This window comes from Ahaetulla prasina, chromosome 3 (genome assembly GCF_028640845.1).
Source record: "Ahaetulla prasina isolate Xishuangbanna chromosome 3, ASM2864084v1, whole genome shotgun sequence".
Taxonomy (NCBI): domain Eukaryota; kingdom Metazoa; phylum Chordata; class Lepidosauria; order Squamata; family Colubridae; genus Ahaetulla; species Ahaetulla prasina.
This window is the reverse complement of record NC_080541.1, coordinates 132,420,531-132,436,207: the sequence shown is the minus strand read 5'-3', so window position 1 is coordinate 132,436,207 and position 15,677 is coordinate 132,420,531. Positions and strand designations below refer to the sequence as shown.

The 15,677-nt window shown below is 32.7% G+C and overlaps 1 protein-coding gene across 1 annotated transcript in view; it reads right to left on the bottom strand.

The window, feature by feature from the left end:
- Positions 1 to 15,677, bottom strand: part of CDC73 (cell division cycle 73) — a 108,136-nt gene that overhangs the window by 66,574 nt on the left and 25,885 nt on the right. Inside the window, exons 8-10 of the mRNA XM_058178096.1 lie at positions 14,867 to 14,965; positions 14,116 to 14,194; positions 3,204 to 3,268 (exon numbers count right to left, since the gene is read on the bottom strand). Of these exons, the coding sequence (XP_058034079.1) occupies positions 3,204 to 3,268; positions 14,116 to 14,194; positions 14,867 to 14,965 (243 nt within the window). The remainder of the gene's footprint in view (positions 1 to 3,203; positions 3,269 to 14,115; positions 14,195 to 14,866; positions 14,966 to 15,677) is intronic.

Here is a 15,677-nt window from a genome sequence, read left to right as displayed (position 1 = left end):
GCTACGGTATGGGGTGGCACAAATGACTATATCTCCACAAGTATTGCATTGGCAATCATAACATTTTACCAATGTTCATTGGGGGCATGTGTGCATGTTCACACCAAATTTAATCAAAATCCGTGATGGTCAACCTGGGAGCTGCAGACCACTTGACATGGAATGACCCGGAAGCTTTTGGCTGAACTAAAAAGTAGTAATAAGTAATGTGTAAGAAATGGAAAATGTTGCCATAGAAGCAGGTCCACAAAATACCTAATAATTACAGAAAGTAAATTAGAAACAATAAAGTACTAAAGAAACCCATGCTCACAAAAGAAGCTAAAATCAACAAAAAAGGCTTTCTTGGCTACGTCAACAGTAAGGAAAAAAAAGGATGGGTCTGGTGCTTCAAGCAGTTGCCAAGATGGACAGAGATTATGTGGGGAAGTCACAGTGCCCCAGTTCCTACTCTGCTCAGCCTTTTATCCACTAAGGGGAACTATATTCCACTGGACCAAGCAAAAATCAGGAAAAAGGAAACAGTGGTAACCCAAGATAAATAAAGAAATATTACAAACCCCCGAAATATCTTAAAAGTTACCAGGGTCAAATCAGTTACATCTGAAAGTCTTGAAGGATGTTGTGGACATCATTCTGGAGCTCCTTTCTCTGAACTTTGAGATATCATCACAGACAAACTTACTTCCATAATATTAGAGAAGCAAATGTCTTTATTTTCAACAAGGAGAAAAACAGTAACTGATCAACTTGATGTCAGCACTGGGCAAAATGATTTATTAGATTACCAATAGACCAATAGCAATAACCGTAGTATGCAACATTTTAAAAAGAATACAGTGCTTGGCAGAATGCCACTTGACAGAATGCAACAAGTCAAGGCAAGCTTAATCTCCTTTTTGACATAATAACCAGTTTAGTTTACGACAGGAATGTCTGAACTTTATCAAAACATCTGACAAAGTCTTCTGTAGATCCTAGTAGACAAGATGGAAAAATGTGGGCTGGTTTATGTTACCATTTGATGAGCACAGAATCTGTGGAACAACTAAATTTAATGAATATACATCAATGGCTCGGGGACAAATTGGAAGGAAGTGATAAATAAATAACAAATCATGTTCAAATTATTTATAAATGACACTGATTAGAAAATGATTATCGAATATGTGAATGATCTGTAAAAATATAAGCATAGCAAACACCATGGGAGGAGATCCTGAAAGTGTAGAAGGATTTTGAAAAGCAGGACACTGAGCAAAAACTAGGAAGATTAATTTCAACAGGGATAAATGCAGTCCTATATTTGTGTAGGTTAAAAGAGACAGGAAATGTATGAAAAAGATCTGGATTTACTGATGAATCACAAACTGATCAAAAGCCAGCAGTGTGATGAAGCTGTGAAAAAAACAAATGCAATCCTAAACTACAACTACAGAGGTATAATGTCAAGATGAAGAGATGTCAATATTCACACTTGGAATACTTGTCCATTTCTGGGTACTATATTTTCCAAAAGATATTAAAAATGTATATCTAGAAAAATAATTAATACAGCAAGGGACCACAAACCAAAATATGACAGGTGCTATGTTTATTTAGTCTGGAGGCAATAGTTTTCTTCAAATACCTGAAGGGCTGCCATGTAGAAAAGGAGACCAATTTTTTCTAAGTTGTTCTGGAATCCATGACAAGGAACAATAGGTTTAACTAACAAGGATGAAGATTTTGGTTGGTATCAAGAAAAAAAATCTAACTGTAAGAACTATTCAACTATGGAACAGATTTCCTTAGGTAACAGACACTTCAAATCTGGAGATATTTAAACAGATACTGCATATGATCTGTCAGAGATAATGTAGTAGTGAATTTTGGCCCTGAGCAGGCTATTTCCAAGGGCCCTTTAAATCCTTACATTCTACAGAATAAGATTTTCAAGACTTATTTGCAAAATTGAAACTAAACAATCATTTTCTATACTTATTACTTATAATAAGCACACAGAAGGAAACCATAAATTCAGTAAGATGAGTGATTTGCAATTATGAAGTGACATTCATTAGCTACTTCACAGAGAGAGTTCCTAAATCTTTAGAGAATTATGAGTATGATAGTAACCACTGCCAACTTAATGTTACACAAATTACAATTCATATTTCCTTCAGCCTGCATAACAATTGTAATCTGTAGATGTGGATGGGTCAAGTTTGAGAAAACAGAATGATAATATAAAATCCTACATTTTTTGTTGTTTATTAACAGAATCTAAGCAATCTTCCCCACTCATGTATATAGCCTATAGTCACCACTAGTATGAAAATAATTAATGTTTCCAACAAAACATTTTATTCGGGATATCTAAGAATATTTTGACTGGTATTCCACATAGTATGTAAGTTAGGTCAAAACCTTGGTTATTTCTTTAATTTTAGTTGCTTTTTTAAAAGTCTACAATATGAACTACAGGAAGACTGGGAATGACATAAAAGTGTATTTTACAAGACAGGAAAGTTAAGCGACTTAACACTAATTGGTTCTGAGACAGTCATATTCCAGGCATTATTTTATGTTCAAATTAGTGAAAGTAATCCAAAAATAAATGCACAGATTTTTAGACAGGGTAGTGGCGTCTATTCATCAGTTATGTAGGTATACAGATGGCAAAACTTTTTAATGAGGATTTTATATTAGTTCTGTATCATCTCTCCTACTTGCATGGAGATCAAAATAGCATTTGTTTGTGAATACTAAGCCCACTTCCATAAAAGCAGAGATCTTAAAACAAAAACTCAGACTAAAACATCATTTTCAGAATGTTCTGATTTCAACTGTTCAGGAAATTGACAACATGAACACAAATTTTCTTTCAGAAAACATAAAAATGTTTATGTGCAACTGCTGTTATTTAACCTGATAATTTGTCCCATGCCAGAATACATTATAAATATCATACTATTAAAAATTCTACCATTCCAGAAAAAAAATGGTTCCCCAATGAACTGCAGAATTCAAGAATGTCAAAGGAGAAGGAATATATACCCTCAGCTATATACAAGCCTGTCTCAGGATAATTTATGTTTGTTGACATGCAACACAGACATTTCTCATTGTAGAAAGCAATACTGAACATCTGTAAGAAACATTTTGAACATTTCTTCACTCAGCACTGCAACAAATAAACTCAGCCAATATGGTTTACTTACCGTTACAGACTTCAAAGTCATTCCATGGTAGGTGCCCATAGTGTCAATTTTGAAACCTTCCGTCTCTATGAAATTAAGAACAAAAATATCCCGAAGTTTTAATGAGTATTCTCATATGTAAATCCTATAGCAACTAAGACAAATCACAATAGAAGAAACTGATCCAAAGTGAACTCTGGTTTTGTTTTCAAGGGGAAAAGGCCACATAGAGAAACAATATTCTTATGATAGTTAAATACATCTCCAACAAACTAAATGTTCAGATGGTTTGGAACAATGGATATTAGTAATCCATTTCTTTGCTTTTCTCCTCTGTTCCATCACCAGTAATAGTTCTAGAATTTTGTTAGATTCATTAACTGAAATAAATAAATTGCTATTATGCTTCTGAGTAAATTCCAGCCTTTTAAAGCATTCTTAGAAATTGGTAGGTGACTGTCAGGCTTCATATACTCGTTTGATTCACTACTCTTTTGATATTGCAACTACTGGTACCAATAGCAGAAATTTTAAGAAATCAATGTTACTGTAATACATTGTTGATTACAATATTAGCAATCTAGAAGTCCTATCCTTGCAGAAGAATAGCTGCTACAGAATGCAGTAATCCAGCCATACATATACATACACAAACTTACAAACACATGCTCACCCACAGCACATACACAAGTGCATGTGTGTATCTTGGGTTTTGAACGAGTAGTAGAGAGCAAATTTACCAGCTTGACTTCTGACAAATGTTTTGCAATCAACCACACCTATCATGGAAAACATCTTGGAAAGTCCCCAAGTTATGTTCTTAAATTCTAAATGTGCTCTATATGCCATAAACTATGATTTAGGTATCATAATGGATAGGTTCATACATTTTCTGTAATCAGCTCAAAAAAATGTATATTTCAAATGCTGTGTCAATCCAGTGGTAGCGTAGGCCCAGCCTTCCTTGATTAACAGCAATATATGTCATGCTGCACTATCTGCATCACAATGTTACAAATAAGGCAATATTTTACTACAGGTACAGCCAATTTCATCAGTATACATATTTCCTAGGAAATGAGCAGTTTTCCTGGAAAATGAGTAAAAGTAATACTTGTAGTACAGAATGACTTCTTCCCAATTTCTGCTACCCCTTTCTGTAATGTAACTATGACCCATAGTGCCACTCTTTAAAACATGGTTGACTTACAAGAAGTAAGTTTAAACAACAACAAAACTAAACAAAAATGAACATCACAATCTCAACCCAAATCAAGAAAAATTGATGTCAGTATTTTCAGAGCAATTCTCAGCCTTGAATATCCCTCTTATTAATAAGAAATTTACTAGTTTATTATTTTTGCCATCATTTCCCCAAATATCACCTGAATAACAATAAAGACTAGAATAGATGTCATCTGGATTTTAGAGTACATTAATAAGGTATAACAGTATGACAATATACTCAGCAGCTAAGAAAGCTGTTTTACCAGTATCTAAGTTACTATTTCACATAAATTTTTGTTGAATGAACAACGAAGTCCTTGTAACAAAGGTTATAAAGTTAAAAACCCTCAACAACTATAAATATGATCAACCCTGTAAAAGCATTTTTTCAAACATCTCTTAATTAAGCATATTAAGTTGTGTAGACTCAGATGCCAAAAAAATTGTTTCTTATCTAAAAAGTTATAAAAGTTTATATAAATTTCAGTATTATGACTTTCTTAATCAAAGATACAAAACTGTTTAGATAAGACACGCAATCAGTTACTGTCCTCATGATTAACAACTGATTTTTCCATTTGCATTTAATACTTGTTAATAGAACTAAATTTTACAGGTTTATTCATGGTACATCTAATCTTTAGTTTAAGGCAGGGGTCTCCAACCTTGGCAACTTTAAGACTTGTGGACTTCAACTCCCAGAATTCCTCAACCAGCTTTGCTGGCTGAGGAATGCTGGGACTTGAAATCCACAAGTCTTAAAGTTGCCAAGGTTGGAGACCCCTTTAAGGCATGCCAAAGAATGTAATGTTTTCTATATTTGCTTCTAAGGCCAATTTTATTCATTTTAAAGTACACTTAATAAAACTGTACATTAGATATTCTGTGAACATAAATGGATTTTAGAGACAGTTAATGATTGAACATATAAATAAGAGAATATATGAACATAAGAAGCTGTCATATATTGATTCAGACAGTGTTTTTAAGAAATAAATAGGAAAGAAATCACAATCAATCCTATTTCCTGGAGTTGTCTGGAGCTTACTCAAGATTTCTTCTGCACATCACTGAGCTATGACATTCTTATTTTAATTTATGAATTTTAATTACAATAATAAAAACTAATACAAACTAAAGAGAGAGGGAAAAGAAAAAAGAATAAAGAGTATAGTCAACAACAAATATACAAACAACAACAAACAACAAATATAAAGAAATATAAACTTCACCCCCTTTAAGTTTACAAATGGTTATCTCTTCATCCCGTATCCCATTCCTTATTTATAGGAGAATCCATAAAATATCAACTTTTCAAACCATATGTCAGCCAAAAAGTCTACAAAGAGTTGCTAGAACACTACAACAAAATGTTTTATTTTAATCTTGTTAAAATAAACCAACATTATATTCCTCCATTTTACTTCTAACAGTCTTAATCTTTAAATCAATTAAAAATTATCATAGAATTTTATTTCTCAATACTTTATCCAAGTGCAGTTTTCTTCAGGGTTTGAAGAAGTCTCTTTTGTACATTCAATTAAAAAATATTTTCCAGATCATTCTCTTGGTTTTATCATTTATAATTCCTTTTTAACTTTTAAAAATTCAGCCATTCTTTTGTATATCCAGTAAAATATACTTTTCCAAAAGATTCTTTTGGTCTGTCAATTGTAGTTCCATATTCCTTATTTTCTCTGTTTCATCAAACAGAAGTTATTGTTTTGGTCTTCATGATATGCAACATTCCTAGCTAACATTACTGGTCAGTTTTTGACACATTTGGGCTACTATAAGTGCACATATAGAAGATAACTTTCTTGAAGGAAGGGTGGCATGTTGCATGTAAGTACAATTAAATTATGAATGATGCAAAATTAATTGCAATTACCGTATAATTATACATGAAAATCTATTTCAGCAGAATTTATTTCTACAAATAGACTGTAAGACTGTGTGGTTAGCACAGTTGGTATCAATAATGAGACATGGTTTATGCTAAAGCTGTGAATAGGTAGGATTTAACATCTTTGGCTTTAGTTTCTGGCTATTGTCTAAAAGCCTAAGTTGTTTAATAATTTAGATTTTATTTTATTTGATTGCCCACTTTGCTTCCTTCTATTCTCTGTTTTATCATCAGCATAATTAAATCAGGGCAGTAATTTATCAGGAAGTCATTGATTGTAAGAAAAACTGTGTTGCAGCAAACCTTGAACTAACACATTCTGCCTCCTAAATACAAATAAGCAAAACATGGAAAACTGTCATCATGGTTTGCAATGTCTGTTTCATCAAACATAACAAACTATGGCTTCTAACTTATAGATACCAAAACAAGTCAAGATTTTATTTTAGTTGACATAACACACCTCATTGTAAGATCTGTACATGACTAAATATAGATCTCTAGGTATCAATGAAGTACGTGTTGAAAATAAATAAATCCTGTGAAATCAAATATTTATTAATCACATTGGCTCCCTCCCTGATATCATTCCAGGTGACATTGAAGCTCTTAAAGTGGCTAGTGAAGCATAGTGGACCTGGGGAGGAGGAGGGTGTGATGGTACAAGCAACCCCAGCATAACAAAAAGCTCTATTCTTGAGATACACTAAAATCTCAGAATGGTGCCGCTCCATAAATGGGCAGGATGGTGAGGCAAATACAGACAATAAAAATCAGGTGAAGGAGCGATGGAAGGTAACATAAATGTGTGTAGGCCTGACTTTTTAATCATGTGATTCCCATGGCTGTAAGTTTGAGGGCTGCCACAAACCCATTTTAGTGTCACTTTATCTTTGAATAGGTGTTAAGGGGGGCCTACCTGTATATAAATGTCTGTATAAAGTATTTTTGCAAAACAAAAAACAAAACAAAACAAAACAAAGAATAAAAATCTAGTCTGGAGGATGAGGGACAGAGGTAGATATTACAATTTTAAATAGTTATTTCATCTTGCATTCAAGCCTCGAGTTACTTTTAGAGATACAATTTTGATAAGTAAGTAGTTGAGATTACCATATTTTTTGGAGTATAAGACATACCTTTCCCCCAAAAAAAGAGGGTGAAAATCTTGGTGCATCTTATACTCTGAATGTAGCCCACACAGCTTCTCAAACGGAGGTTTCAGAGGCTGAAAGAAGCTTCAGAAAAGAAGCTCCCAAACAGAGCTTCAGAAGGTTTTTTTTAAAAGTTGTTTTGGAGGCTTTCAGAGACAGAAAAAAAAAGCAAAAAAAAGCAAGGCACAGAGCTCACAACCAAGGAACCTGTTGCTAAAATTCACCTCTGGGAACAGCTAATTGGGGGTATTCCAGGAGGCCAATCTACCTGCCAATCAGCTTTTTTCTTATTTTCCTCCCCAAAACTGAAAACTGAACACACTCAAAACCATAGAAATGGTGGTAGACTTTAGGAGAAACCCTTTTATACTTCCACTTCTCATAATACTAGACAACACAGTATCAACAGTAGAAACCTTCAAATTTCTAGGTTCTATCATATCGCAAGATCTAAAATGGACAGCTAACATCAAAAACATCATCAAAAAAGGACAACAAAGAATGTTCTTTCTGCGCCAACTCAGAAAGCTCAAACTGCCCAAGGAGCTGGTAATCCAGTTCTAAGAGGAAGTATTGAGTCTGTCATTTGCATCTCTATAACTGTCTGGTTTGGTTCTGCAACCCAACAAGAAAGACACAGACTTCAGAAGATAATTAGAACTGCAGAAAAAACAATTGCTACCAACCTGCCTTCCATTGAGGACCTGTATACCGCACGAATCAAGAAGGCGGCCGTGAAAATATTACAGATCCCTCATATCCTGGACATAAACTGTTTCAACTCCTACCCTCAAAACGACGCTATACAGCACTGCACACCAGAACAACTAGACACAAGAACAGTTTTTTCCCCGACACCATCACTCTGCTAAACAAATAATTCCCTCAACACTGTCAAACTATTTACTAAATCTGCACTACTATTAATCTTCTCATCAATCTCTTTCCACTTATGACTGTATGACTGTAACTTTGTTGCTGGTAATCCTTATGATTTATATTGATATTGATTGTTCCTGATTGCTTATTTGTACCCTATGATTATCATTAAGTGTTGTATCATTAACTGTTAAATTGTACCCTATGACCATCATTTGTGTTGTAAATGTTGTACCTTGATGAAGGTATTTTTTTCTTTTATGTACACTGAGAGCATATGCACCAAAACAAATTCCTTGTGTGTACAATCACACTTGGCCAATAAAAATTCTATTCTATTTTATCAAAAACTAAGGTGTGTCTTATACTCTGAAAAATACGGTATATAGCAACTGCTGGGTAAAATAGCAGTATGAATAATAGTCTGTCTCTATATATTCCTACTGGCCCTTGTTAGCTGACTATTATTTTGGAAGAATGCCAAAGAACTACAGGACAATGCAATCCAAGCATTCCACAATTAGAGAGGAATTAGAGGTCATTTTTGTATGCATTTTTGGATTCGTGATACCAAACTTTCTCTGTTCAAGTAAAGGACTAATTTGGGCAATCTGATTCAAGAAATTTAAATAGGTGTATGTAAAATTTTAAGTCAAGGAAGAGTCTGCCCCGCAAAATATACTTCTTTATCCCTTCTATAATTAAACTATTTATACTCCAATCAGCTGCTTATATTATATAGAGCATAATTGGGCCCTCGTTCAAATAGTGGACACTAAGAATAAAAATAAAATACAGAACACATTTTTGACAGCTCTCTTTTGACCCTCAGATTTGTCTATAATGTGATCAAAAGTAAAAAGCCAGACTGTCCCGAATTGAGACTATAGTTTGGCAGAATTTTCTTTTCTTGGCTAAAATTTAGTTTAGTTCCTATAATATTATTGTTAACTGCAAAAGGCAGCTATGCATCAATGGTGGTTGAATATTACAAAAATGGTACCCATATATGTTATCTCAACTTGTAGCTTTTTCTATTCTTAGAAAAGGTTAAAGAAGATATCAGACAATAGACAGAGGATATTAAGTTTCAGAATGACTTGAACCAAGCTATTCATCAGCCACTCCAGAAGACATACAGGCTCATCTCTGCAATATATCCGGCTGGACTTGGAAACTTGCTCTTCAAAGTACTAATCTAATAAATTAATCATTGCATGGTTCGAGTATTATATGAGTGAACATTTTATCTGTATCTGGATTTAAGAAAAGTCTTAAAGTCTCTGGAGTATTGCTCTGGTGTTAGAACTTACATTTCACAATGACACAGTAAAGTGTTCCATAAGGTTGTATAATAAGGCTCTGTAATAGGGCTGTGAAGATCTTCACTGGGATGCTTTATTTGGCAAAATTTCAAGCAAATGAGCCTTTGCTCCAGAGGCCAGTTTCTGGAGCAAAATGATCACCTTACTTTTAAAAGCAAAGCAAAATGGTTATTCTCTGCTGCAACCTCCTATAGGCCTTATCTTTGCCAGAAGAAATAAGGATTTTGTTGGCTTTGCATCATGAAAAACTTCCAAAGCCAAAACCAAAGCCATTTCCCACAATCTACTATCAGTGCAATTGCTCCCAATCTAGAACGATAATAATAATTGTTTAGTGTTATTTTAAGAATTTCTTAACTAGTTAATAAAAACAATGCTAACTAATATTATATAGTACTTGTAAGTTTTGAGGGTTTTTTAAAGAATGGTTTATCAGAGAAAATGTTGAATAGTTCTAAGAAATACGAAAACTTGCAATTATATATGTATGACCTAACAGGAAAGTTCCTATTTGGATTTTCCCCCCATCAAAGTCAGCATAGCTATTATTCCTAAAAATTAGAGACCTGTAGAGTTATTTCATACACAACCCTTCAATGTTTCACAAAAACTGTTCAGTCATAAAAATGTGGATTATCTGCCTGGCAGAATCCTTATCAAAGAAAATATGATATAGAATCCTTATATATACAACTATTTTAAATTATATAATGAATATATACAGGCCAAATTTTATTATTCCATCAAAAAAAATGAAACAAGTCAGAATGAAGTTGTGGAAACTCAACACTACTGATCTTTAATAGCTGAGGCCACCAGAGTAGAAAGCAAGCTTCATGCTACTCTCATGCCAATTATTCCCCTACTTACTTCTATGAAGATAAAGCTGCTTTCATGTGTATAGAAATATATATATATATATATATATATATATATATATATATATATATATATATATATATATATATATATATATATATATATAAATCTGCACACAAGGACTGTCTTCTAATGGGAGTAAAACTCCATCTTCAAACACTGAGAGAGAGAAAAATCTTAGCTTGCTGACAAGGATCTAACAGAAAAAATATATTTAATGAATCTTAAATATACTGCTTTATTTCATTTAGCACATGCAAATATATGTCCTTGTGACATCAGATTGATATTCAATAGCTGACTGAAAGCAATATGCAGCTTTTTATTTCCTTATCCTTTTTTTCCTTCTATCTATTTTTGCATTCATTATAATATTTTGTACTTGAGCTTCACCACATGACTTTTCATAAAATGAACAATTAAATAAAACCATAGATGAGTGCTTGAATTGGCTTTGAAGATAAAAACAAAATTTAAAACCGTTAAGAAAACTATCAGAATTAATTTGTATGAAATAAGAGGATGAAATAAAAATTACCGATAATATAGTATTGAAAGGATACAGAAGTACTAAAACAGTAACAGCAGCAGCAGCACTGACAACAAGGGCAGTAAAACAAGAGATGATAGTTGTAAATCTGTACTGTTTTTACAATTAATCCCATTTTCCATACATTTGGCATTCCACAGAATGAAAATTATTTTTATCAGGTAGTAACTACTCCAACCTCCCAATTTTAAAAATATGTTTTGTTTTGTTTTTTAAAAAATTATCTATATTTCTTAACAATTTCAGTCTGTTAAACCTGACTGTTTATTAACAAAATATGAAGCTATGGCTCTGCTTTGGTAACTTGGCACCAAAGATAATTCTAGAAAGAATATTTTCTTTAATTTTATTAAAGTGTTAAATTGTACCCTATGACCATCATTTGTGTTGTAAATGTTGTACCTTGATGAAAGTATCTTTTCTTTTATGTACCCTGACAGCATATGCACCAAGACAAATTCCTTGTATGTCCAATCACACTTGGCCAATAAAAAAAAAATTCTATTCTATTCTATTCTATTCTATTCTATTCTATTCTATTCTATTCTATTCTATTCTATTCTATTCTATTCTATTCTATTCTAGAATATTTCCTTTAATAAAGCTAGTGGAGTGAAAAATATGTTGACCAAAACTACTATTTTCTTTTAATTTAAAGAAATTAAATATCAGTACATTATCAGAAAGGTTATTATTTTTCAGGGTCCTGAAAAATGAATTACAGGGTCCTAAAGTCACAATAACCCTAAGGACAAAGGCAAAATATACTGAAAGTAGTATATACTGGTAACAGTTTAACTACATGGCATTAATTGGATGACCTCTTAAGGAGATGGAGGGAAGTTTTGGAAGAAAAAGGTTGGGCTTACAATGTACATTAACTCAGTTTTTTAAACAGCATGCTGTAGTGATTCATCAATAATGCCTTACAGACAGTTACGTATATAAAATGTAAACTAAAATTAACAGTTTTATGGATTACTATGCTTTGAGAATCAAGGAGTTCAAGGTGGTATCATAGAAAATCAGCTGTGATTTTTTTTCTCACTACAATCTAAATATAATATTAATAGCATATTAGTAGTGGAGTGATTGCTTGTGGGTTCTCTGCATCAAATTAAGATATTGCTACATTAGCTAGGATGCCATTAGACAAATGGGTGGATTAGCAAAAATCTTCTTGGATTTATTTTAAGTGAAGTAGATTCTAATTGATTTTTAAAATATTTTTAAATAGTGCTTGTCTGAATTAGTAAATAGAATTGGGTAGGAAGGGACTTTAAAAAAGTACAAATTGTTGCAAAATCAATTATGAGAAAAAATCAATTATGGAACAAAATCACAACAAAAATATCAACTAGAAAAGATCATAAAATCCCATAATGGAAAGAAATGTTGCATATGAAATGCAAAAACTTGGATCAGTATTGTAAGACTATAACAACTGATTAAATAAATCATCCATAACATACAATTTACAAATATATTCTGAAAATCTAACTTCAAGTCACAAATGCAGCAAGGGTATGTTCAGTACATTGATTAAAACATTATTTACTTCTTTATTTGCAGCCTGGGTAGCCAGTTTAAAGCAGAACATTCTAGCCAGGTGACAGTACAGTAAAAAGTATAAAACAATGCAAAACAATACCTGAACTCAAACACATTTCACCTAAATCGATGTCTTTAATAAGCAGCTGAGATTAAAGGCTGGGTGGAATGGACACATTCTGGCTGCTTTTGAAGTAACATGACTACCCTGTGTGGACTTGCCCAAGTACAGATTTCTTAAGTATGGGGGCCATAATAATAAAAATTATATCACCATTACCCAACAGATGAAGAATGAAATAACAATGAAATTGTTCACCTAAATAAAATAAGCAATCGGTATTTTTAAGGGGCCATGTGATTACGAACTTTTCATTCCAACCATCCTCTTTTAGAGATAATGTAGAAATCACCGTTTTACTCTTCACAGAGGAAAACAAGTTAAGAACTGACAGATATTCCAAACAGAAGGAACGAAGTTATTTATGCCAGACTATGATGCACACTGAAAATGCTTGCTAGTTTTATAGATAATAAGGCAAGCAAGACATTAGTGTGACTAGGCCCAGAATACATTTCTTTGGAGAAATGATTAGTTGGAAATATACAACTGTTTGCATATGTATGCACATAAGCACATAGAACTGAATCTGCTAGGACAGCATAGATGAAAAGGTTCATAGTTTTCTGAGGTTTTTGCGGGTGTTTGTATGTAGGTCTTTGGTTATTCGGGTTTTCTCCCGCGTAAAATTGGAAGTGTCTTGGCCAAGACACTTCCAATTTTACGTGGGAGAAAACCCGAATAACCAAAGACCTACACACACACACACACACACAAAATATTATAATATAATAAAAATATATTTTTATTAATATATGGTGTTTGATTTTTAAACCATTTCTTCCCATTTCCCAGCCGTTGTGTGAAAATAAAATAATAAAATATCTATTATGGATATTGTTCCAGAATCATCTTCTTTTAGCTTTTATCAAACTTCCATAAGCCTCTCAAGAAATGATTGCAATATAGAACAGCTAATTGGTCGCAACTCATATATATATATATATACATACACACACACACACACACACACACACACACACACGGAAAATAACAATGGATGAACTTGAACAGTTTAATGGTTATCCTCTCTGAAAATCAGAGTGTTATATACAAGTGATATAAAGACAGGATTCTGTTGAATAAACAAGCTCTGGTTGCTCACTGTTTTTAGCAGAGGTGAAGTAGAAAGGTGATTTTGTATTGTATCTAAATCAACACTGTATAAAGCACAAATTTGGGAGAACATCGAGCTCTAGTATCAAGTATAATGAAAACAGAAACAAAATGATTAAGATGGCATTTAGTTTTTTAATTCCTTCAATATTAATTTTTAGAGTCAAAACTGGCAGCTCCAAGAATTTCAAAATGTGTTTCTTTCATTGTGGTATGCGGTCTTACCTTCCTTTCCTTTAAATCTTTCCTGATCATATCTGTTATAGGCAGCTGGAATAGGTTGCTTGTTTCTTAAAGTTGGATCCTGAAAATAAAGGAAAAGGGGATTTTGTATCAGTTACATTTGTTTTCAAACATTTTATATTTATGCCTCAATGGTATAGATAACAGATAAAGCATTTAATATATAGATATCTTCAAAATAAGAATTTTCAATCTAATTTACTATGCAAATATCACACTAACACTGGTCATAAGTCTCCTTAGTCAATGTCTTTGTTATTTTGGTTGCTGAACAAATGGTCACTAAGTGAACGCTCTCTCTCTCTCTACTTACATATGTACACACACACATGCTTCAGCAAAAGAATTTCTAATTAAATATATTTGAATTTAGATGTGCAAATTATATATAAACTTTGGAGAATGTACATGCCCATTCTAATAACTCAATACATTTCAGTTCCTTCATCCTTAGGAAAAGCATTTAGTTTAAAATATCATGTATACAGTATTTATTCCCAATTAAAGTTATTATTTCTATTGACTTAATTTGTATAAAATATACCAAGTCAATCGCTACGACAAAACACATAGTAAAGTGTTAAATACTGTGTATAGTTCACAATTAAGTACACCTATATAACAAGCTTTTTTTCTTTGACAAAAGAAAAATGACAGCAAACAAAAAAGAAAGAATTCCCATTTTTATTTTTTCTTTAAGAAAGTAAAATTTTATTTTCTACTGCAGCATTACCATAGGTGCAGTATTTGGTGCTGGTCGTTGCTCAGGTGCACGGCCTTCTTCTCTAGCTTTGACTGACTGAAGAATTGCAAATATATTCTTGGCAAAGTTCTAAAATATATAAATAAATAATAAATGAATAAAATACTATTATTAACTTTGTTTTACATCATTTCAGAAACCACCAGTTACACAAGTGTGTTCTAAGCTATAAAATGAATACTCTTAATAAATCAGGATATAGCTGTGAGACTAAACACAATTAAACATGCAACTGACATAGAAAATAAAACTGTATTCATATGTGTATTTTAATGGATTAAATGCAAGGTGTTAAAGTTTCACTCCTGGCGTTACTATTATACTGGGGAAGGTAGATTAATTTCACAAATCCCATGGCTCAAGTGGAGTACAATTTTCACAGCAGACATATATCAGCTACTTATAAATACACTGAATATATTCTTAAATTGAACCTAATCTTCCCACTAAATTCTAAATTCTATATGTTAACAGTTATGCTAAAATATAGGTATGATGCAAGCCAATGAACCAGTAAGTCAAGGATCATCATTACAGAATATAGGAATACACACACATTCACCCTCTGTGTGTGTGTGTGTGTGTGTGTGTGTGTGTGTGTGTGTGATATTTTTATATTTATATATATCATGTTTTTTGGAGAATAAGACGCACCTTAGTTTTTGGGTAGGAAAATAAGAAAAAAATTGATTGGCAGATGGATTGGCCTCCTGGAATACCCCAATCAGCTGTTCCAGAGATGAATTTTAGCAACAGGTTCCTTGGTTGTGAGCTTTGTGCC